Source organism: Corvus hawaiiensis, chromosome Z (genome assembly GCF_020740725.1).
Source record: "Corvus hawaiiensis isolate bCorHaw1 chromosome Z, bCorHaw1.pri.cur, whole genome shotgun sequence".
Taxonomy (NCBI): domain Eukaryota; kingdom Metazoa; phylum Chordata; class Aves; order Passeriformes; family Corvidae; genus Corvus; species Corvus hawaiiensis.
Genome location: NC_063255.1, coordinates 35,233,239 through 35,257,837, shown reverse-complemented (window position 1 = coordinate 35,257,837; position 24,599 = coordinate 35,233,239). Strand labels below are relative to the sequence as shown.

Here is a 24,599-nt window from a genome sequence, read left to right as displayed (position 1 = left end):
CCTCTGTAATTATTTTGCTTTTTGCTGGCCAAAAGGAGCACCCACTGATAAGCTGTTTTGGTTTGAGGTTTTCTGGGGTTTTTTTTAATGAAGGTATGTTGCTTTGAAAGGTACGTGTTTGCCAGAGTATAATAGAAGAAGAGTAATTATGAGATAAGATAATACTGCTCCAATTCTCTCAGGACTGATTCATATAGCTGAAGACTCTGGGACACTGCCTAACATGTTAGAGTCTGTTTTGATTTAGAGAATTGCCTTTACAATTTAAAAAAAATATATAACATAAAACAATCAAAATGCAGGCAACAACAAGATTTTTTCCAAACTTGTGTTAAGATTTAAAACTTTATTTTGAATCTTTAGAACATCACCACAAACATGGAAACTACTAAACACAAATTACTTCATATCCAGTTTTAAAACAAAATATTTGCTAAAGAAATTGTAACACATTTTCATGACAACAATATACCTTAATATTTCATATCTACATATAAAAGTCATGCTTTTTAAAGATTAATTTTGGCTAGATTGCATTTTCTGGATGCTAAAATTCACTGTAGACCTTACATGTTTTAAATATTTTGTATATACATTTTAAACAGGTTATTATAGTGATACCACATTTCCAAATAAAACACAAAATGTAATAAAGCTTTATATTTTCTTTAGCCACCTTTTTTTTTCATATTAAAAAAAATAATTCTATATGTAATAGCAAAAAAAAACGCTTTAAACCAGCTCACGTATATGTAAGATACATAAAATCTAATAGTATAAACTAAGATGGCAAGGCAAGGGTATAAAATATGCTCTCTTTTGAGTCTGTGGTCCTTGAATTATATTGCTTCTGTTCTGGCCTTGCTTTGATACGTGCAAGTCCATGAAATACTTCATGGCTTATTATGTGGCAGGTGACGAGTCAACTGGGAACTAAAGGAAATGGTCCTCAAGCCTAATATTGGCAGCTACTTTTTTTATTTCCATCTTTGCTGTACAATTATTCTAATCTTGCTATGAGGCACATTCAAAAAAATGTCCAGTGCTAAATTTCAGCCTGTAATATCTTTGCAGTTGGTACTTTTTAAGTAATTAAGATCCCCTATATTGTACTTCTGCAAGATATTTTACTATGCAAATAATTCCTCCAGTTAAAGCAATAATGTTAAAAGGTTGTATATATAGATCTTTTTTTCTCTTTGAGATTCTATCATAATTCTATGCTGGCTGCTAAGGCATGTGCCACACATGATGACCTTTGGCACCGGTGTGTTAGCATCTGAGGGCAACCTCTCTACTTTTGACCTCTATATGTGACTCATTATGCCTTAAGGTTGATCATTCTTCTGATTTTCTGGCTTCATCCATGGAATCCAATGCTGTGACTTTGAGTATCATCAGCCATTTTTTTTACAGAGTCGATGTACAAACATTTATAAAAGTCTTACTAAACATAGTGCTTTTAAGTGTTTTGCATCCCTGATCTGGAAATACCTTTTGATATATTGACAGACTGTCAAGAAAGATGCACTTGGCTGTAGAAGTCAAACCAGGCTTCTTTAAGTGTTTCAGGAACTACTTAAGAATGTGAAGAGACAATCTGACAAAACACAGAGTGAGCACTGGACTGTGACAGAGGAGATCTGCTTTTGTTCCTAGGTCTGCCACTATCTTGCTGGACAATCTACGTGCAGTTGTTTCCTCTCTGTGCCTCACTTTCACCACCTGAGAAGTTAAGATAATGATGTTGTCATTTTTGCAAAGTGCTTTGAGATTTATGGAGAAAGAGTATTGTGTAAGAGCCTGGAATTTACTGTTAATGAAGAGCATTAGCTTTTTGCATGCTCTTTCCAGTCTTCTCTTCTAATGCAATGAAGTAAACACAAAAAAAATTGTCTCTTTGAAATCAGTAGGAGTTTCACACTTGATTCTACTGGTGCCAGAATTTCTTCTGACTGAATGATAGAAGTTGTGCTCCTTTCTAGACAGCGCTAGTAGCAATTCATATGTATACTCTTACTCTACCTCTGAAACGTCTGCACATTTCTTACAAAACTGGAAGGTAAGAAAGCAATAACTCTGAAAGGAACAAGGTAGCAATTTTTAATGCAAAAACTGCATTTGAGCATCCCCTAGAAGATATTTATAATGCACTAGCATGCAGGCTAATAATATTAGTGCTCAACTTCATTTTCCCATGTTTCTTGACATAAACATTTACTAAAAATATGGTAGGCTCTTTTTGTTCATTCAAAGCAGTTCCTAAGGTACAAATTGTGACTTACACAATTTTAATGTATTCTTTAAAAATTTTATGTGCTCATTTTATCTTAGATGGCCTTTGTTATCACTAGGATACATACTTCAGTCATTCATATTCGTTTTTAAAAAAGCTTTGTAGGGACATCCAGGACAGCTCACATTTTTTACTCTTTTCCACTTTCAAAGGTTTTGAGAAGAGCAGTTTCCCCTGACAGGATGTTTTAAGTAATGTGTTTTCTATTCTGAACTTTGTATTGCATTATAACACAGTCCTGACTGCAACTCTTAATATGCCAGATCCTAAAGTGCTTATCCCAGAAAACCTCCTTTTAGAGACTCTTGTGGGCACTAACTTCAGATATATATTTGGTTCTATAAATAGTCACAGCAGTTCAAATCATGAGTTTAAATGGCAAATATAAAATACTTCAGACAATATAAAGGCAATAGATCTCATAGTGCAGGAGCATAAACCCTTCTAATTGGAATACAGTAATGTAAAGAAGTATCACTGAACTAATCTGATAATTTGAATAAAAACTTTATATACTACGCCAACCCCTCTCCAAGGGTACCACCAGTTCAAAAGACATTCCATTCATACACTAACTACACCGTGTGTTCATTTAACCAGCAGCAGCATTACAGCTGAGTCTCTCCCACAGAGGCTTTTGTAGGGGACTCCGCAGTCAGTTCTCCCTGGGGAAGCTTTCTGGTTTTATATGTAACCCATTCTATCTGGCATTCTCCTCAAAGAAATGTCTGTTCTGAAATATATTTGAGCCAGAAACTCAGGTCATTCTTGAAGCAATGAGTCCAGAAAACATGATCTCCAGCTCTCTTACAGGGACTGGCTTTTGCACAACCTTCAGTTAAAACACTGCATCACACTAGAAAGAAGTATCATGCTGGTGGGGTAGAGGTAATATCTATTCCTTTTGACTGATATCCCCACACTTCCTTTTACTGTGCAATAGTTCTATTATTCAGCTGGTCCAAGACTATCTTATGCACACTCTCCAACCAGTCAATAATGAAAATGGCACAGAATTGTTTATCCACAGCATTCTTGAAGGAAATGATTAACACCATCCAGCATGCATTTGTATGTTCTAAGTTTCTTCACATCTATGTCTTTGTTTTTCTTCTGATATTATACATGGCTTTCTCTTGCAATTATATGCAAATGGAGATAATACTAAATTGATTTTCCAAGTTTTTCATATTATGTGAATGATGAAAATTCTTTATTTTTGTAAATTACAAAATAAGGTATTCTGGGAAATCTTTTGTTTTCTTCCTGGTTTACTTTAATTGATTGCGAGAGTACTCATATTTTTATTTTTCAGGGTTTTTATAGCAATCACAGTACCTCGTTTTTTAAATTTCCAATTGTTTCTTTTAAAACAGATACTGATAAATAGGATCTTGCGTGGTTGTTTTCTGTGTATGGGTTTTACATGCGTATTTTCAGATGACACTTCATAGCTGACTTCTGACAGTGCAATTTCACATCACCACACATTTGCCTTTCAGCTTCTCCTTCCTTTTCTGTTGCTTGCTTTTTTTGCCATCAATTTGCAAACTCACAGTCCTGCGTTTCTCCAAGTTTAGCAATTCTTGGAATAACTCTTTCACATTGTGGTTCGTCTTGGCAGAGGTCTCCATGAAGGCACATTTCCACTTCTTAGCCATGGCTTCTCCATCACTGCTTTCTACCTCTCGATTTTGGTTCTCATCATTTTTGTTCCCCACCAACATTATTGGAATGCTTTCTATGTCTCCTTTAATCTGACATATTTGTTCGTAGATTGGCTTGAGCTCCTCCAAGGACTGTCGGCTGGTGATAGAGTAAACCAAAATAAAAGCATGTCCTTTAGAAATAGAGAGACGTTGCATGGCTGGGAATTGATGGCTCCCTGTAGTGTCAGTTATCTGCAAAGTGCATATGCTCTTATCACAGCTGATCACCTGCCGATAGGTGTCTTCAATGGTAGGGATGTAGCTCTCTCTGAAAGTGCCCTTTACAAATCTCAAGACCAAAGAACTTTTGCCCACTCCTCCAGCTCCAAACACAACTACCCTATAATCATTGCTTTGCTCAGGCATGCTTCTCCGTGTGCCACTTGCTCAGCTAGGGCAGAAAACCTAGGAGAGAAAACAACAAGAACAAGAAGACAGACATTAGTACAGGTACATGTGTAGAGTGCATGCTGTGGTATCTTTCCCAATAAGAGAAATAAACATGATGTAAATGATGGCATACTAGTTGTAGTAGTTTAAGAAGTCTTGCAGGGGGTTACAGAATGATTTATTTCAGTAGTAAATTTAGGGTTCGCAATCCAGTCTGGACTGGTAACAAAAGACCATCTTCATCACTTCATGGCTGATTTTAAAATACCTCATGTGTTTCAGTATTCTTCCTACTGGACTAAAATTCACAGAACTAAAGTGTTGCATCTGGAAATTTCAACAAGGCCAAGGCCTGAACAAACTGTAGAAAGGGAATTATTCTTCTGTATCTAAAATAGGTCTAAAATAATAGTTGAAACAGATCACTGTACAGGTGTATGTTAGTCTATTACTCTGAATATTCCAGTTCTTCAGTAGTTAAGGAATTTATCTCCACTACAACTGGACTACAGTTCTGAGTGGCAACTAAGATATATTTGTAGACTATTCAGCAACAGCACCTACTGAGCTTTGTTTTTAACTCCATGGGAATGTGTGACCCATTTCAGTCTGTTTTGCCACTGGCATTTCGGGTCAAAGAGTACATTTTGATAAACTCAGATTGTTCACGTTCAGTCTGCCTTTTCATTCCAATATTTGTCTTGCAGCAGAGGATATTTGACACGAGACTGGCTGTACTTAGCAGAGAGGTTCTGCAGACGTATTCATAACATTTGTAGTGGCTTGTGTTGCCAAGGTTGGCAAGTGCATATGTCAAAGGTCACAAAATTCTGTGATTCCTGCAGTCAGTTCCCTTTGACAAAACCCACTATATAGTAGGACCACAAATATTGATGAAATTGTTAAATAATGGAAATGGTAAAAGTTTTCACATGTTCGCAAGCTGTAGCTGTTTTAAAATTCATTGAAATAAAAGCGAAGATGAATTTGTGCTTGCATCAGTAGCAGCTCAATGGGTATACAGCACATACAAGCCTTTTTATATTTAGTGAGATTTAAGCAAATAAACACTAAAAAATTGAACACTAAAAATTGAAGAGAGCATAGGATATTGTTACTTTTCAGGCCAAATCTAGATATATAAGGGATACACATGGAAAAAACTGCAAAATTTGCTGCATCTGTGCTTGTTCTGAAGGAAATGGGCAGGTTTCATAGGGAACTTTGCCCAATTGCCTTAATGGCACCAAGTGATTAAATTTGCCTGTTTCAATTTTGCAGTAGCAGTAGCAGTAAATCCAGAACAACCCAAAGAATTTCTTTCCTTTTGAAAGAAAGCCTTCAAGTTATTTCTTCAATGCAGCAGAAGGAGTGACTGCATTGCAGGGAGTGATTTTAAGTTACCTTTTACCTGTCCAGCAGCAGGACAATACTGATGCCATAGAGGTATGGCTGTTACTGGACCCGCCCATGCCCTCATCCCAGTTGCAAGCTCATGCCAAATTTTCTTTTTCTGCATTTTGATGCTGTTGCTCTTTGTGCCAGTTAGGCTTAAGCTAAGGCAATGCATGCTGCACTAATGTCTACAATTTGTTATTCAGACATATCCTGATGTTGTTATCCTTCTTGTCCAGGGCACCCTACAGCGTCCTCATTTTAATGTCTGAGCAAGCTGAAAACATCTGTCTTTACATAATATGTCGGGTGAAAGGGTTGTACTTCCTCATCTGCCATACCATAGGCAGAATAACCAGTGCAACTGGGGATGGTGATCCTGAGGCAAAGTGCAGGGCTGCCGCAGCTCTGTTTCCCCAGCCTGGCTTCAGGCAGAAGGCAGCCTCACCCCTTCCATCTCTCCTGTGCTACATTCACTGTCACTCTGAGAGGCTTGTTTAAATATAGGAAAGATTGATAAATAAGAGTGTTCATCCTGAGGCAATGAAGCAAAATTGTTTTTCTGACAGCAGAATTCAAGGACTGGAAAGAAAAAGTAGCCTCAGAAAAAACACTTATGTGTGTGTTTATAGAAGAGATAAAACCCTCTGAGGAACAGAGAAAATGAGTGAGCAGCTCATGATGTTACGAAAGAAAGGAAAAAGAGTAGCTGCAAAAAAATGAGGAGAAAGAAGAGGAAGTTTCTTTCAGCATAATGCTGTTCCATTCAGAATAAACCTGTATATAAGAGCTGCAGACATGCAAATTCTGAACAGTCGTAGAGCTTATAGTAGTGGATGACTGCACAGAATGAGCTACCATAAGAATTGTAGTTTAATAATTTCTTGTGAGTAAAAAGGCAAGAGAGCAAAATCTGTGAATTCCACCTCAGAAGCAGCTTAAGCACTGCACAATCATATTATATATAGCCTACGGACTGCAGGACTAGGGGAAAAAATGCACTATGAACATTTTTTACTAAGAAAATCGGCGAAATATGGAGTAAAGAAATAAAATTTTAAAAGCTAGCTGAGTGCACTCCTGCTCTATTACACTGCATACTTGAAACATACTCAGAAATCTTCAAGAAAACTGACACAGATGGTAGCCCAAAAGATCGACGAAATTGAAATGGGGCACTTAATGCCCTGAATTACTAAGCATACAGAAAAATTCTAAGGGATCTTGAAACAGCATACTAATAGTCTTCAAAACATAGCAAATTGTTGCAAAGATGGAGAGTGTAGTGGAAAAAAAAAAGAGTTCATGAGCATACATTGTAGAAGAGATTCACATTAGACAATAGGAAAACTTCACAGTGGTAAGAATAGCAGACCTATTGTGTAGGAAGGTTTTGCAGATATTCTTTAGAAATTACCATAGTATCAAAGGGTAATTCCAGCTGGAAGGGACCTGAGTAGGTTTCTGGTCCAGACTGCTCATCACAGCTGGGTCAGCCATGAGAACAGAGAAGGTTGTTCTGTCATGTACAGATATGAAAATCTCCAATCTTTCACACAGTCTCTCTGGGAAACATGCTCCAATGCAAAATTATCATCAGGATGATTTTTTTTTTCCCTTTATATCTTATCTAAATTACTCTCTCAACTCATACCTGTTGTCTCTCCTGCCAGCATCCATTGTTGTGAAACGTGTGACTCCACCTTTTTGATGGCTTTTTTACTGTAGGTGTTGAGGGATACACTTTGCTGTCCCTTGAACTGTGCATTCCCCAGGCTGAACTGGCGCTGGTCCCTCAGCCTGCAGAGCAGGACAGCGCTGCAGCTCTGGACACCTCGGAGCCCTCATCAGCACTTGCTCCAGTTCATCCATGTGTTTCCCCTACTGGGGGTGCCCAAACCGGACAAACTACATTGCTAATGTCCCGTGAGTGCTGAGCAGAGGGGGATTATCACCTCCCTCAGCCGGCTGGCCATGCTGGCCATGCTCCTGTTCGTACAGACCAGGGCACGGGGCGGCTTTGCTGCCACCAGGGCACTGCTGGCCATGACCAGGTCACTGCCCAGTACAGCCCCCGGACCATCTCCACAGAGCTGTTTCTTCCCAGCCTGGGTGACTGCAGAGGAGCAGCAACCTTAGTAACTGTTTGGTCTGTCAGTCCTAAAGATCCTCAGTTTTGCCAAAATAAAAATTACAGATTTTTCTGAATTCATCCTGCTTCGGAACTAAAAGAAAGAACACAACTCATTCAAGTCTTTATGATCACACTGGGGAAAAAATTGCCCGAATGTTTTTTATCTTTTTTTTTGTGTTCTCTGTGTGGATCTGGCCAGAGAATCTTGTGCAGTGACACTCATTCTGTATGAATGTGGTGCACTTGAACATGAGTGTTCATTTGTTAATGCTTACTAATGTTTCTTTGTCTTAAAATGTGTTAACTGAGACATACAGGAGAACAAAATAAAGTATGGCATTATTTCATCAGCTTATGGCATTCTGGCCAGTAAGGGTATGGAAAAATTAACTTGAAAGAAGTCTGACTTTTTAGATGTACAAGATCATTTCTGATTCAGAAAACCAGTCTGTTTCATAATCCGCACAGAAAAAATAGCTGCTTTTTACATGTTAGAATGGACTTATTCTGTAACGAAGGTTCATTTGCTGCCTTTGCTTTCACAAACTACTTCTGTGAAAGTATCTATCATCCTCTAAAGTGTCAGTTTATCAACACTATCCCTACTTGAAAAGCCAAATCACTTTTCATAACATACGTTCATACCCTTCATTTTGAATTGTCGGATTGCACAGTTCAGCAGACCAGTGAGTCTGTACCTCTGCTGACTTATCTCTGTTTTCTGCAGATGCTCTGATAGCACAAGGCTGGAGTTGCTCTAGTTCAGCTGCTGCAGGTGAGCTTGATGGGCTATTCAGTGGGGCAAACCACTGCCTCCAGTTCAAACTCAGCTGCAGATTTTATGTTAGTCTTCATGCTTTCCCTAGTTATTTCTGACATGCCAGGTGAAAGAATTGAAGGGTTTTTCTGACAGAAGGATAAGGTTCAAGGTCTGAGGAATTGTGACATAAAATCACTTATTTTATTATGTAGTGGGAAAAAAATATGCATTTAAATGTTTAAGTAAGGTGCCTCGTTACAGATTATGCTCTTCATAGTTTAAACTCTTAATGTTCTTTGGCTGACTAATTAATTACATCTGGGTATATTAGAATTTACTAAATCAGTGTCACTGATCCTGTACTTAGCCACTGGATCTCCACACTTCTCTCTTATCTTTAACTGGGATTTTTTATAGTCTAACTTTTCTATCAACTGTATTTATGACTTGCCTGTCATGTTTGTATTTAAGCTATAGATAGCATAGGCAAAAGGTATATGAAGGCTGAAAAATACCTTCTGAAAACTAATCTACTTGAATATCTACCCACAGAGTAACATGAGATTAGAATCTCACAGCTGGTGAACTCTTCCAATTTATGCTTGAAAATGGGCACAGAAAAAAACCCCCTATCTCCAATGTTTCCAGTCTTGGGTTTTGTTGCAGCAGTTTTCACCATTTTTATATTGTTAGACTACCATGAAATGTCACAAGTTGTAAGTTTAGTTGATATATTTTACTAGATTGTGTCTTTTAGTGTAGCATTCATTTTACAAAACAGTATGATGTTACCTTTGTTTTCTGGAGTCAGAGGCTTTGACTGCACCTTAACTGATCCAGTTTCTTGAGGTCTTATGATGTCCTACTGAGATGTCATTCTGATATGAAATTCAACAATTTTCAGATGCTGTATATTAATTTCCTGAAAGCTCTTTTTCCTCAGGTAAAACCATCTCATGTCACTCATGGGTTTGTTTTTTTTTTTACCTCTAAGGCAATGTCTCTGTTGATATTGTCATTGTTATTGTGAAAAACCAATAAAGTACAAGCAATGCACGTAGTTCAAAATCTTGCCTCAATTTAAATTAACAGTCCATGAGGCTATCCAGTGGTTACACCACTATACAAAGATACAGGGTACAAGGTGAAGAATGTAGCTATAGATGAGATGGATTTCAACATGGCTGTCAGATTAATGTCCATTTCCCAATATCAAAGGCCAAAAATGTCACATTATTTATATAAAAGAAGTCAAGAGAGATCTGCAAGTAACTTTTTCTCATTTTGCTGATAAACAGACATTTCTCAGGGAGTATTTTCACCATACCTACTAATGCACTTTAAGAATAGGGACTCTTCTGCTTCCAGTGCCTTCATCTTTTAATGTAAGACTTGCTTTTTCATTCCATTTCTTTGCTTGTATTCTTTGGTCTTTTCAAGTCAGTGGAAAGTTGGACACAGTGGAAGACCAAATGATAACTGGCAAGACAGCTTTTTCTTACAACATGAGGTTCTAGACCATATGGAAAGAAGGTTTTTATTCTCATGTGGAACAAAATGTTCTTTGAAAGTCTGCTTCTTGATGATCAGCTAGTGTAAATCATGATTTTTTTTTTCACTGCATAGATGCAGTAGCAGTTTTCATTTGTGTTGTTCTCAACTATAGTTGGAAAGAAAAGCATTTATAGCTTTTCTCTCCAGTTATAGAAAGATGACCGGAGAGATTTCATTAGGGAATGGCATCTTCTGCAGAAAAAAAAATATTGTGTCAAAAACCTGCTGCTTTTCTCTGACACATTGTCCTTTTTGCAAAATTTGCTTGATTATCTGAAAGGGACAACATCGGACATTTTTCTTATTCAATATACTCATAGAAACCAAAAATTCAAACTACAAGTTCAATTTTTTTAAACTGAAACAGATTTCATTTTAGAGCTAGGTTCCCTACAATGTTGAAAATGTTTGAATTGGCATGGAAAATTAATAATTTAGAATCTTTAAAATGAAATTAACTTTACAAAATCATTCAGAGAGGTTCCCTAAGAGGTTTTATTGGTTTCCTTCATGCTCCTGGCCTAAAATAGAAGGGAAATAGAAAGGACAGGAGGCTTTTAGATCAATTCATTGTAGTTTTTTTCTGTATTTACAGAAAGAGACTATTGTCCAAAGAACATTTGTATGTAAAGGAGAGAGAATCCACCCTCTATGCTGTCCGGCCATCACAGGTGCTGTGTTCTGCTTTAGCAAACTGTCATATTGTCGTCAACAATATGACTTATGTTGAAATCTCATTCCCAAAACAATGCCTTTTCAAAATTGTTTGAAACCCCATGGAACCCTTGGTAAAAGAAAAAAAAAGTCCCACATGCATAGTTGTCACTGTAAGAAAATCTTTACTAGTTCTTTGGCTAACATACGGCCAGCAGATGTTGTGGCAGAAATAGTTTTGCTAGGCAGGAAAGAACTGGAAAAAGAAAGGGGAGATAAGTAGGCATGTTTCCTGTAGGAACAACAGACAGCAAAGGGTTTTTGGAACTACGCTTAACTAAAGAGGCATTGCTTGTTGAAGAAGGCAGTACTGATGGCAGAAGAATGAATGACACAGAAGGATCTATTGATTCCCTTCCCTGCCGAGGGTTCATGTGCAGAAAATGCAGAAGGTGCTGGACCTGATCCAACAAAGAGCTTTATACATTGGCATACACTGAAATTGTTTGCTCTGTTGTTTCCTGAGAGCTTTCAGAACTAACCCTTTAGTAACAGATATGTACTAATGAACCATTACTGTAAAACAAGATTCAGCTTCATTGAAAACACTTACCATGTAAAAAAACCCCACCTTACTTTCGTTTAGCATCAGAAATATTATGCTAAATTTATCCAGGATGGACACGTGAATACACTTACCACATGAAAAAACCCTTACTTTCATGCAGAAAAAGAAATACTATGCTAAGCTTATCCAGGGTGGACAGGTGTCCAATTGGTTGTCACTTTCTATTTAGTGGATTGGTTAATCTTAAAACTAAAGAGAATTTAATGACAGTTCCTGTCTAAATTCAGGCTTTGTTTTAAGCGTTTTAGATACTTCATTGATTCATCTCTTTGAGCATTTTGGTAAACCAGTGTCTTAATCTTTAAGTGCTTATCATCAAAACTGAGAGAGAAATTACTCAGAAACCTTTCCGTAAGTGTAGTTAGGTATTCATTAATGCACACATAGAAATAAAAATGTCAAAATAACAGCATTGTATTCAGCTCTCTTTGGAACTGATTTTTTAAGTTTTCTTCCCAACTTAACTAACCAAATACTGTAGTTTTTCCTCAATTTTCAGTAGATTTAGTTTAACCGATTAAAGATGGAAAGATCAACTTACAACATTGTATGTTTGTCTATCAACAAGTAGGACATAATGCCATTGGACAGAGCAGTATGATTATAAACTGGAATTTGTCACTCATACAAATGCAGGATCAGAGACTCAGCATGAATTTTCAGCCCCTCTGGTTTCTAATAGTAGAATCATTTTTGGTATTGAGCAATGACTTGACATGTTGCAGTGAACTTCTGCTTCTCCAGATGTACAGTGGAAAAAATGGGTTCTGAGTTATGGATAATGGTATTATTTTTAAGTTTTCCTGAATGGAAAAGTACAAAGCACTAAAAAACGAAAACAAAAAACAAAAAGAAAACCAAACCAAAACAAAACAAAAACAAAAACAAAAACAAGAAAGAACATTTCCCAAGAAATCATTTTACTTTAGAGGTTGTAAATGATTCTATATATTGTGAGAGTCATGATAAAATTCCCAGCATAGGCAACAAGCTATTTCCATGTAAATATATCTATTTACACAGAAGAATAGTGAATTCATAGAAGACTGTTTTCCACTCAGCAGAGGAAACTCTGAAGACAGGTGGCCATTTTGCCTTTCACTGTCGTTCTCTATTCCATAGCGTTAATTTGAGACTACGTATGTAAATCTTCTGTAGAAGCAAAATTATTAAAGGTTAAGTGCTTGTGACTTCCTGTGCTATAATACCTGTAATTAATTTTCCTTGCTTGGCTGGGAAGGACAGCTAGATTGCTATCCTGACCACTGAAATATTTCTGATGGTCTTATACAGCCCAAATAATAATGGCTTAAACAGAACATTTTGCCACTGGTTTGTTGGCAATAAGTTAGGAATAGGTTAATGCAGTGGGTTTCAGGACCCAAAATGATCCCTGGCAATTAAATGAAAAAATGTAATACCATCATTGATATGCTTCCAGACACTAGTAAGAAGCCTGTTCTTCCACTGAAATTTTTCTGCAAATCAGAGTGCTTTGAAAAACAGCAATTAAATTTTAAGTGTGGGGTACAATATAATAATAGCAGCTTTCTGATAGTTTATAAATGTTCATCACCCCAACTTCCAGTACTTTCAGTTCTGAAGACAGGTAGGTTTAGCCTTAAGAGTAGTTTTTTCTGGACTCATGTTTCTTTTCCTTGTAGCATTAAACAAAATTATAAAAATTATATCCTGAAGAATAAAAAATACCGATTAACACATGATAGCATTGTAAGATTTGTGTGTACAGATGGGGAAAGTGGTAATGTTATTTATTTGGGTTAACCACAATATTTTATAGCTATTGATAGTAGCTAGTATTTGATGATTCAAATAATTAAATCTTTCAGAAGAGATAAAAGTTGTCAGCTTAAATTTTCAGGGAAGAATATAAAATAAACAAGAAAAAATAAAAAAGGGCAAATGTTCTTTTCTTAGCTTCAGATTAATTTTAAGTAAGAGCTACTGGGCATTTTGGGAAGGAAACAGCTGCAGCCCAGGAATGGATTTGCCCTTTTCATACTCTTTCTTTAATATGTACATATTTTGAATGAGGACATTAAAAGGCTGACATAACTTCACTTTTCAGACATCTTTTCAGGTGCAACTGAAACCAATTTCATTACCTGCAGTCAGGCTGATGCTGACTGGATTTTCCTGCCATAGCATTTTGCAGACCTGCATAGCCAGAGAGACTAATTTTAATCTAAACAAATTTAGATAGAGAAGCTTAACTTTCAACTTAAAGTTATTTTCTCAAGAGGAGGTGCTCATGAACTCAGTGTGAGTCAAAAGTGCATTTATCACAGACTTGACACACATTTTTTCACATTTTGCTCTTGTCTTTCTTTGATACCCATCTCAAAAATTATTCTGTTATCAATATTTTCCGGTTGAAAAATAATGAATATTTGTTTTCTCAAAAAAGCAAATTAGAGCACTCTGTTTCAAGTAATATATACAGCTGCATTGACACTCAGGGAGTCTTTTCCACTTCTCTTCCAGCAGTAGAGTGAGATAATTTAATGCACGTTTAATTTTAATGTCACAATAAGAATGCAGTGCAAGTATCTGTTTGCTGATACTTGGAAATATTCGTGTGTAAAGTAAAAATACCAAATGGAAAAGAAAATCTCCAGAAATATTTTTTCCTGGTATATTTTTGGAAATTTCTCATCTTAAAGGGAAATTAATATTGCTAATATCCGTGTTTTACAAAATTGTCATTTTTTGTCCTCTACTTAATATTGATTATTGCTCAATTAGTCTTAGTAATAAAAAATATTAAGGGGTAATTCACAAACATTTGGAATCAGTCTAGATACCAAACCAAATGTCCCACAATGAATACTGTTTCAGCTTACGTGTACAAATGTCCTGATACTCACTCAAAATGTGTGAGATGGAACATTTAAATGCAGCTTATTACATATTACAGAAGAGTTACTGAGGAACACTGTGAATTGGATACAATCCAATGCACTGTATAAATCAAAACCATTAAAAAAAGAAGAAAAGTTTAAGTTTATAAACATAAGGAATGAGAGAAAAAGGGATTATGGAATTGAATGCAGTCTTTCCACAGGAGCATCTTTGAACCAGAGTATTGTTTATTGCACATTTATTTTTAAAAATTAGTATTGGGAGCCATAGCACATACTCTATCATAATGAAAGTCTAAGTCTGATTTTTCACACATGATGCTCTACATGGGCAGCTGTGTTGGCTAACATAAGAGAAAGCCAGAAAAGAAAGTTATCAGGTGATCCTCAAAGGAAACTAGAAACAGTGCTGGTACTGACTTCAGGAACAGCAGTATCAGTTTATATATAGTCTGCTATTTTTATTGGTACTACAGAGACTGCAGTGCTAGTGTAATATAAGCATGACCACTTGGCCAGAAGGAGCCTCTGAACTCCAATCAACTTCCAAAGAGCTCTGCTCTGCACTGTGAAAAAGGGGTATTACTCAGCCTGAGGTTCATCAGGGCTGGTGAGTCTGCTGATGTAAACACTAGTGCAGCACAGTGCAGATATATGCTTTCATCTGACTATGTGAGTTATGTGGAAAACTGTATTTCCAAACATCTTGACTCACTTGCAAAGGGACTCTCTAGTGCAGACAACTTCCAAAGAAAAGTAAAAATGGTATTTAGTACTGAAAGACACTTTCTGGATTATCAAATCCAATGCCTTGCCCTTGCAGGCAACCATTCCACATAACCCCTTCTATCAAGCTACAACTAAAAAGTATTTAAGATGTTTTCTATATATTACTTCAATCAGAATGTAATTTAAGGACCTTGGTGCTCTAATGGTTTGAAACCTTCCAGTCTGAGTGTATTCACAGCCCATTTATACCAATTCTTCTCTCTTACCAGAGAGAAATAGCTGTACATCACACTCATGCCTCCAGATCCATGGGACCATTGATTTGCAGCTGTGTACTATAACTTGCTCCATGTTTGTATGGTTCTTCATGCAAGAGCTGCAGAAATGTAGTGTGTGGTGTGTGAGAGAGCACGAAGCTTGGGGGAAGACCATATTTCATAGCTCCAGAACAATGGCACAAAACCCATTCTGCTTTAATTGGGATCTACTGCATTTAGTAAGGACAGATGGACCCCAGAGAGCAGCTCCTGAGCATAACTGAAGTCCATTAGCCAGAAAAGTAAAAAAGGGAGGGGGGCAAGACAAAATAGTCTTTTTTATCCAGAATTAAAAATGTTGAGACCTGCAAACATTCTAGATAAGGGTAAACTATAAAGCTTGGCAAAGGTACAACAGCAATCAGTTTCATCAGCTTTGTTTACCTCTAAATGTATGTGGGTGTACATAGCTGTACACAGCTTACATAGCTGTATGTGTGTGCATCTATAAACAGGCATATATGTGTTCACCTACTAGGTACTCATGAAAACAGGACATTCAGAAAATTCTTTAAAATTAAAATACATCCAAATTTGTAGCTCCATTCTGTGCTCACCCTTCTGTGGCTGACTGGTGCAGCAAACAGCATCCCACATTTTATGGGGAAGATAAAAAGACAGAACGTGTTATCAAATCTGAATTCAGCAGCTCTCAGGCACTTGAGATGGTCTTTCATGATTTATTCTCTTTCATTCAGTGGGGAGACGGACAATCTACTGAAAAAAAAATTGCTGCCTGTCAGTGGGATGCTGCAAAGTTGTATCTGTCTCAGAGAAAGAAACACCTTTTGTTATTTTATTCAGACTCCACATTTTTGCATTCTTCTATCAGTTAAGTTAAAATGTAGCTTTCATTTAAAAAACCAAAAATATTAATCTCTCCTTAAGCCACTGCAGTGGCAGCACTATAAACTAGGGCAAAATTCAGCACATTGAGTTTTAATGAAAGAAAGCTTGGAAAAAAGGTCATTACTAGCATCCCAGCACACAGAAAAATGATACTGTTAACTGGCCAGTTTGCCTATGACCAGCGTCTGACTTCCTTGCCAGCCTCAGTTTACAGCATGCCATGTTCTCTGCCTAAGCTATTAGCTTAGAGTAAATCTTGCAGTTGTAACTCATGCAAAACTCTATCGACTTCAGAGAAAATTTTGCCCGAGTGAGCACTGTGGATTTTGGTTGAAGAAAATGAAGACCTCTAATCTCAGTGCAAAGCTGTGCCTATTGTACAAGATAGTATAGAAAAACAATGGAAAAGAATTTACCTGTGTAGGAACAGAAAGCTTCAAATGCTCTTCAGTTTCTGCCTGTCATTGCACCAGCTCTTCTCCTGCTCTGTCCTGGGCTCCCTCCACCAGAAAGGAGCCCCTGTCTTAATCAAAGGGGCTGCAGCCTCCCTTTGCGCCCGGTGTTGGCTGCTGCCCGTCCTCTGCTCCCGCGGCTCCGCTCCCCTCCCGCCTGCTCCCAGTACCTGAGTCGCGGATAATGCTCTTGTTGGCTGGATCGCAGCCTCTCTGTTTCTGCTTTTACGGACAGACTGACTCCAGCCTCTGCTAGTGCTACTGCCTAAATGGCGACTGCAAAGCTCATCTAAGCTTTTAACTGCCACCTACTGAATAATTGTGGAATACATATATGTATAGGTATATATGCATATAAGCTGTAATTTTCTGGTTTTCTCAACCAATGTAGTAGATTTTTACAATTAGTCTCTAAAGCCTCCAAACATCCTATAGTTTATCATTTAAAGCTGTAGATAACATTAAACTGTGCTCACAATTCTCCCTTTCTTTCAGCACTGAAACAGAGAACAGGCCTGTCTCTTTAACTTAAAAAAGCTTACAAAGCCTTTGGTGAGGCTAATCCCCAGGGCAAAAACCAGCACAGCCCTATTCAGATCAATGGAGCTGTGCTGATTTTTATTAGTTGGGAATTTAATTCCTTAGGTCTCATATTTATTCACAATAAAAAAAAAAAAAAAAAAAAAAAAACAAAAAACAAACAAACAAAAAAAAAACCCAAACAAACAAAAAAAAAACCAAAAAAACACCCAAACAAACCAGTAGAAAGAAAAATGTGCCTTAAAAAATAGCTTTTGTGCAGCATAGCCCCTCAGAATTTCACTCATCTGAAACAGATTAGATTTTTTTTTCCTGACAGCAGTGTAAAACAGGATTCCTGAGGTTTATTGACAAACATAAATTAAGAGGTTTTCTCCACTTTTAATGGTGGGTTGGTTTGGTTTTCTTTTTGGTGAAAAATCCAAAGGCAGAATCCAGTGTCTCCTTCAGCTCTTTATTTTTCTAGCAGCTCCTAGTGCTTTTTTTTCTAGGCTAGAAGTGGGGTCCATTGAAGGTGTTTGAACTGCCACTGCAGAAAGGAAGCCTAAGTACAGGGTCTCTCTATGAATCTGTGTGTATCCCCAGGGACAGTGTGTGGAGCCTGAGGTTTGCTCAGCTGGTTAGAACACAGTGCTTTAAACACCAGGGTTGTGGGTTCAATCCCACAATAAGTATGTTAAAAGTTCCTTGTGGGTCCCTTCCAGCTGAGGATATTCTGTGGTCTGTGAGATGCTGCCTTTATAACCAAATAGCAGGAGTATGCAGGATGGTGGCTCCTCTAAGCCAGCTGCTAACATGTAGCTGAGTGACATAAAAGGCCTCTATGCCAGTCTTGAGGAGCACTGCCCTGTGGAGGACTGGTGGCACCCAGCACCTGTCACAGCAGCAAGGAAACACTTCTGTTTTTATGCCTGCTGTGACTGACCAGTTGAGCAGCTAGCTCCTTACAGCTGGTATGACAGTTTTTAAATGGCACCTTTGATGGCATTTAAAATATATTTTGTTTGCTTTTTAAAAATGGGTTTGTTTTGATTGCTTTTATGAAAGATTCATTTATTGTGTTAACACTTTTGTTGAACCCAGAAATGAAGATGTTTCTCCTCTACGTGTGTGTCTTACAGCGCATATGTATATTAGGATACATAATGCAAAATATGGCCTGAGGAAATAATTTGCATTAGTGTGCGGTTCTGCTACAGATTAATCCTGAGCCCTGTTTCCACAGGCTCCCAGGCAGCAAACTGTGGATCAAACCGTGTGCTGCAGGCCTGCTCCTAGAGCCTGGCAGCAAAGCCCTGCCTTTGGCATTGTCACCATTTCTCAGTGATATCTTAATCCTGTGTGCATGGAGAATTAGCTAATTAATATCTCAACATGAAAAAATTGTGTAATAAATTAAAAATGGTAGTATAATTACTGCAACACAGCAAAGGTCAAGTTATAACATTTATAATATTGCTCAGGGATTTAGCCTGTGATTTTTCCTGATTCTGCCCTATGGTAGCATGGGTTCAGAATTCAGACCCATTTATTCAAGAAGTCAAAATGCTCTTGTATTTACAAAGAATATGGCTTCTGGGTAATTTTCAAAGGTTAACAGATCTCAGTCCTCAGTGAGTGCATCCTTATTGTGGGTACAGCTTTCCATTTTCCTTAAAAACAGTGGAAGCATCTGTAGAATTTTAGAGTCATGACTTGCCACAACTTTCACTCACTCAGTTCATATTACAAGTCTGGGAAAATCTAGTTCTTATACCGTATTCCAACAGGATGGATGTCCAAACTTTAGAAAACATACTTTTTCAAAAGGCTGATTCTTTCCAAGACTGAATTTATTTGAAATAAAAGTATAAATATATCCTGTCTTCATTCTTTCCCTACCTGTCCAAGGAACTGAAATTTTTCATGTACAGGTTGCAGATATGCACCTGACTGAGAAACAAAAAGTTCATTTCTACAGCTTCCACCCAGGCTCTATCCCACCAAAACCACCATGAGATTTTTCTGATCAGAAGCACAGTACTGAATTGTCATGCTATAATTCACTGTAAAGGAGTCTTTTGTGGGATTTCCCTGACTATCTCTGCTGAAAACTAACACGGCAGTTCCTACCCTCAGCAATGGTTTTGTAACATTTCTGCTTTAAATGGCACTGTTCAGGTGTGCCAGGCAAGACAGACTGCCAAAATCTCAGGCATGCCTCACCTCATGATAGTATTCACACGTGGTCCCAGCAGAGGATCCCACAGAACTAAACCCAGGTCAGTCCCACACAGGCCAGCAGAGGCACAGCTGGGCAAATATTTTCCTACCCTAAGCTGCAGGGAGGATGATGCTGATGCATATGAACATGGGGCAGAATGGACAGGATCTGTGTGTGGTGAAGATCTTCCCTTCTCCCAGTGGCACCACAGAGCTCCACTCTACAAAACATCTACCAGTGTACATCATCTGTTACTGCACAGAAGGGAAAGTGCAGAAGGCAAGGACACAAAGCCCTACCAGAGCATCTCTGTTCAAGCTTCCCTCACAAAGAAAATCTTAGGCAAGCTACGTGATTGTCAGGTTTCTGTGCTGCATCCGAGCTAGAGAGGGCATTTAAGGAACAAGAGATCTGCTTAGTTAGCAAAATAGGGGCTGCCTAAAGCTTGAATGCACATTTAGCACAAACCTGCATGAGCACTGAAAGTACAGCTTTTGAGTCAAAATGCAATCCATGGCCTATATACAGCATATGAAAATGAGAAAGTCTTCAGTTTGCCTGGAAAAGTTTAAGATGTAAAACTGTGGCTCACATTTAAAGATTTTCTCTCTGCAAGGCCGAACAAAATCTTGACAAAGAGAAGCCAGCAGAGAGCAAGAACTAAGCTCAGTTTTGTCTGTTCTGGGATGGTTTTCCTCCTGTTAATCTCTGTTTCTCTGGAATGCTTTCACTAAACCACAACCTGGCTAAAATATATCCCTCTTCTCTTACATGTTTGGAAAGTTAATGTCTTAGCTATGCAATGTCATAAAGAAATTTAGTTCTTTCTTCCAGCTATCCTTCAGAATGGAAAATGTAAATGTATATAAAAATGTAAATTTATAATAGTACTTTGGTATCTTCCTACACTGTGTTTAGTTGTACTAAATATTAGCTAATCTGTTGTCTACATCATCAGTATGGAGGACACTGTAGAAGATCTTAGCATCAGAAATATTTACAGGAGTTTTTTTCCAACAGGAAGAAATTGGTCTTCAGAAAAAAAATATTATTGAGAGAGATTCTCCAGGACAGCTGATTGTCAGCAGTGGATCTTTTAATTTCCTGAAGTAATTAGATTCCTGCCCCATGATTATGATATGGTAGCAGCTACAGGACAGTTTATCATAAAGACCGTATTTTGTATTTGTGCACTATGTCTGAATACTAGGCAACTTCCACCATTTTGTAAATGAAGCATAAAATTGTCATGGTATTTTTAGTGCCTGCATACTGCTTAGAACCTGGAAAACTCAAAAAAAAAAAAATATAGCAATCAAGTAACTACTGCATATAATTTTAAAAATATAATTATTATATTATTTACTGTACTTTTGCAATTCGGCTAAATGCATCATAGACAATTTACAATGCACTGGAGCAGGTGACTACCTCTGGTAGAATTACATCTTACGTATAAATCAAATGTGATTAAAACATATGTAGTATATCAAGCTGTAAGTGGTCTACACCCAAACCATGAGATGATGGGACCAAATTCTTCCTGGGTGTAATTGAGGTTCTCATTTACTGAGGGGACTCCAGATTACTTCTTGATTTGATTGGATTAGAAAAATGGGTCCTTACCCAATATGTTCAAATAGCAAAGTTTCACCTGACAACCAGTGTTGCTCTGTGCTGTGGAGAAAGCACTGGAGAAAGCTTCTGGAGGGGGCATCTTGCGCTGTAGTATTTTCAGGCCCTGTGGGCAGATAGATAAATACTGCTTTTGCTAGCTGTGGACTTTTAGCTCTTTTTTTTTTTTTTTTTTTTTTGGCAAGGAAACTTTGTGTTGCACACGAAAGTTACACAGAAATTAAAAAAAAAATTGTTGCAATAAAATCCTGCCTAGCTCTTAGCTTGCAATAAAAGTAAGCAGCTAGTACAACTAAATCGCAAGACATGTCATTCTTTACAGACAGTAGATGAAATTGGTAGTTTGGAGAAAGTATTGTCAGATTCCACAGAGTACCATTTTCTTCTCCACTAGTTTTCAGTGGATTTCAGCCCAGTCTTTCTCACTCACACCTCAATAGGATGAATACAGTTGCCTTTAAACACCTTTTTGACTTGCAATCTCCATTACTGGCTGTACTACTCTGAACCAAAATTTTCTAAATTTTAACCTGATTATTAGTGAAGGGAATGGAACAAGAAGGCATTTTTGCCTTATTGCCTGTATGAGGGTCATAACTCCAGAACTTGGTTCTAAACACTTGAGAGTAAGAGATTTGCTGCTGATTTACAGGGAAAGCAAGACAAGATTTAACCCTCATTGGCTTCTGGGATGTCAGATACCAGAAAGGTGATTGAAAGAGATAGGCCATTGAGTGCATTCTCTAATATCTTTCTGCGGTATGCAGGGGAGAGTGTAATTGTCACTGAAAATTGATAGCTAACTGCATTTAATCTGATTTTCTCTGAAAGGGTAAGAGAGTATAGCACTACTCAGTATTTACCATGATTGTTTAAAAAAAAAATATTTATGGCATTTATAATAACCAAAGAGAACAAAAAAAGAAAATTTCTTTGTTGTAAGCATAAAAAGGGTCACATTCAACTTACTTGAGGAGAAAAAGGTAACTAAGCTTTGTTAGAAATCCATAAACCATATTTATTATTATTAGGAATGTTATTAGAAGTTTGTGAAATCTCTAAATTGTTAAGAACGCTTTATAGAAAATCAGAGTACTTCTGTATTAGTTTGTATAAGCACTCATGGCACAATATACTGGATACAAATTTGTTTGTTAAGAGCAGTCTTTCCATTTACTGATCAATATTCATACTAAACTCCACAGTGTGCTTGACCTGTAATCAGCCAGGCACCCTGAAGAAAAATTTTGTGAAGAAGAAAGGTTAAGAAACTTGTGACTTAAAAGACATAGATGAATGACATTAACTACGTCACTCACTGATCTTAGCTCTGTTGTTCATGGCTGTCAGTAAATTACTGTACATAAATTATTTTTTGACCAAGTGTTTAGATACTTCTGGAAACAAAGAAGAAGCAGAATTTCAGAACTGAGATTACTCCTTTCTTTAACATTTGTATGGGACTAAGAATCAGCAAAGACAGCTCAGCTACTTCAAATTTATCTCACAGGACAAATGATGGCCTAGTGTAGTGGGTTTGGTTTGAAACCAGGCAGAAACACCAATTTATTGTAGTGGTTTGGTCCAAAATACTCATTACTGTTTATCTTCTGTGAGATAAGAATTAGGAGAAAGGCAAAGCAGGCACCAAACTTGAAAGAATATAAAGAAGTTTATTAACAGACCTAAAAGAAGAAAAAAAAAATCATACCACAGCTTCAGAACTCTCCTCCTCCCCCCACCTTCCTCCCTTCTCCCACTGACAATGTAAAAAGACAACCCTTGAGATGTTCAGTCTGTTTATCACTTCCATAATAACCTTGTTCAGTCCATTTAGGAAGAGGAGTCTCTCTTGCCCATGCTATGGAAACATCACAACAAGCCAGCCGCTCAGGTTGGTTCTCTGCTCGCATGTGAGTCCCTTCCCCTGACTTGCAGCTTTTCCCACAACTGCTTTCGAGGGTCCACTCTTGAAGCTTTTTGGGGTACAATTTTAAGGTTGAGCTGTTCAGAAACAAAAGTTCTCTTCACCCATCTCTGGGAGCATTTCATCTCTAAGAACAGAGGCTCTTCTTCCCTGGGAGCAAAGGGTCCTCCTTATCTTCATCTTTAGGACTATCTCTGGGAGCATCTCTAGGAACTGAGGTTTTCTCCTTTTCCATTTGGAGCAAAAGTCCTCATCACTTCCATCTCTCCCTGTTCAAACTTCTCATGAAATTACAGCTGCTTCAGCATCTGCTTATCTCAGTGCAGGTGCTTTTGCTCACAAGTACAAGTTGAATGCTCCACCCCCATATCTTCATGAAATTACAACGGGTACTCTGATACATCATAACTTTACAACAGAATTTCAGCTTTAAGCATCTCCTCTTTCTTCTCCCTCAGGTTTTCAGCTCTTCACAGCACTAAAAGGGTTAATCTCACCTAGGCCTTGCAGCTGGAATGTCGCTTATCGCTGTTGGTCACTTGACCTCTGCCGGACAGCGGTGAAGCTTCAGCTGAATCTTGGCCGCACTGGAGAGGGGGGGAGCTGAGCCGCTCCAGCTGCCCACAGCAGGGCTGTGGGGGAGTTCTGCGGGTGGAACAGGGCCCATCGGCTCCAGGATGGCCGTGGCCTGGCCCGGCCTGGCCCAAGCAGGGCCTGGGCTGGGCCCCTCCCCCGCACGGGACCCACAGCCACCTGTCCCAAAACCAGAAACGAGAGAGGGCTCTGCCTGGGGTCTGTCTGTTCTTAAGTGTGCATCACAGAGGTGGTCACAACTTTAAGTGGCTTAAAGAATTGTCCATATTCAAACTGGCCAGCTGATAGGTTCTGTCAGGTCATAGAGGAGCTGTAAGCACCCCTTTGCAAGAACATCACTTCCGGGACTATGCTTGGTAACCCATGACACCTAGGTAGCCAAGAACTTAAATTTATATTAGCATAATGTTTTTTAAAATTGAAACATTGTATAAACTCTTTCATTGAACCTGAAAATAAAATTTTTAAAAAGGAAGGAAATTTCTATAATGGTTCAGTCTTTCTGTTCTTAATGAATCCATTTTTCTACCGCCCCTTAAAAGGAGGGCAATCCATCCAGGTTTTACAGCAGCTCTTAGGTGTAAACCATTTAAGGGCCGTATTGGGTTTGCATGGAAAAGTTTTGGTAGTGGAGAGGTTACAAGGGTGGCTTCTGTGAGAAGATGCAGAAGATTCCCCTACATCCATGACATCTTGTACCAGTTGACTCCAGCACTGTAGTCCAGGGCCAAGCCCATCAGCGAGAGTGGCAACATTTCTTGACTTATTTAAGAAAAGGGGAAAAAAGCCTGGCACTTGCAGCCAGAGGAGGGGAGTGAGAGCAACAACCCTGATGACATGAATGGCAGTGCAGAAGAAGGGAGAGAGGTGTTCCAGGTGTCCAAGCAGAAATTTCCCTGCAGCCCATGCTGAAGACCTTAGTGAAGCAATCTGTCACCTTCAGCCCCTGGA

At 38.1% G+C, this 24,599-nt stretch overlaps 1 protein-coding gene across 1 annotated transcript; it reads right to left on the bottom strand.

The window, feature by feature from the left end:
• Positions 1-326: 326 nt before the first annotated feature.
• DIRAS2 (DIRAS family GTPase 2) lies at positions 327-17,150 on the bottom strand. The gene is made up of 2 exons (XM_048292185.1): positions 16,714-17,150; positions 327-4,410 (listed from the first exon to the last, which is right to left on the bottom strand). The coding sequence occupies exon 2, from the start codon at positions 4,369-4,371 to the stop codon at positions 3,772-3,774; it is 600 nt and encodes a 199-aa protein (XP_048148142.1). The 5' UTR covers positions 4,372-4,410; positions 16,714-17,150; the 3' UTR covers positions 327-3,771.
• Between the last annotated feature and the right edge of the window lie 7,449 nt (positions 17,151-24,599).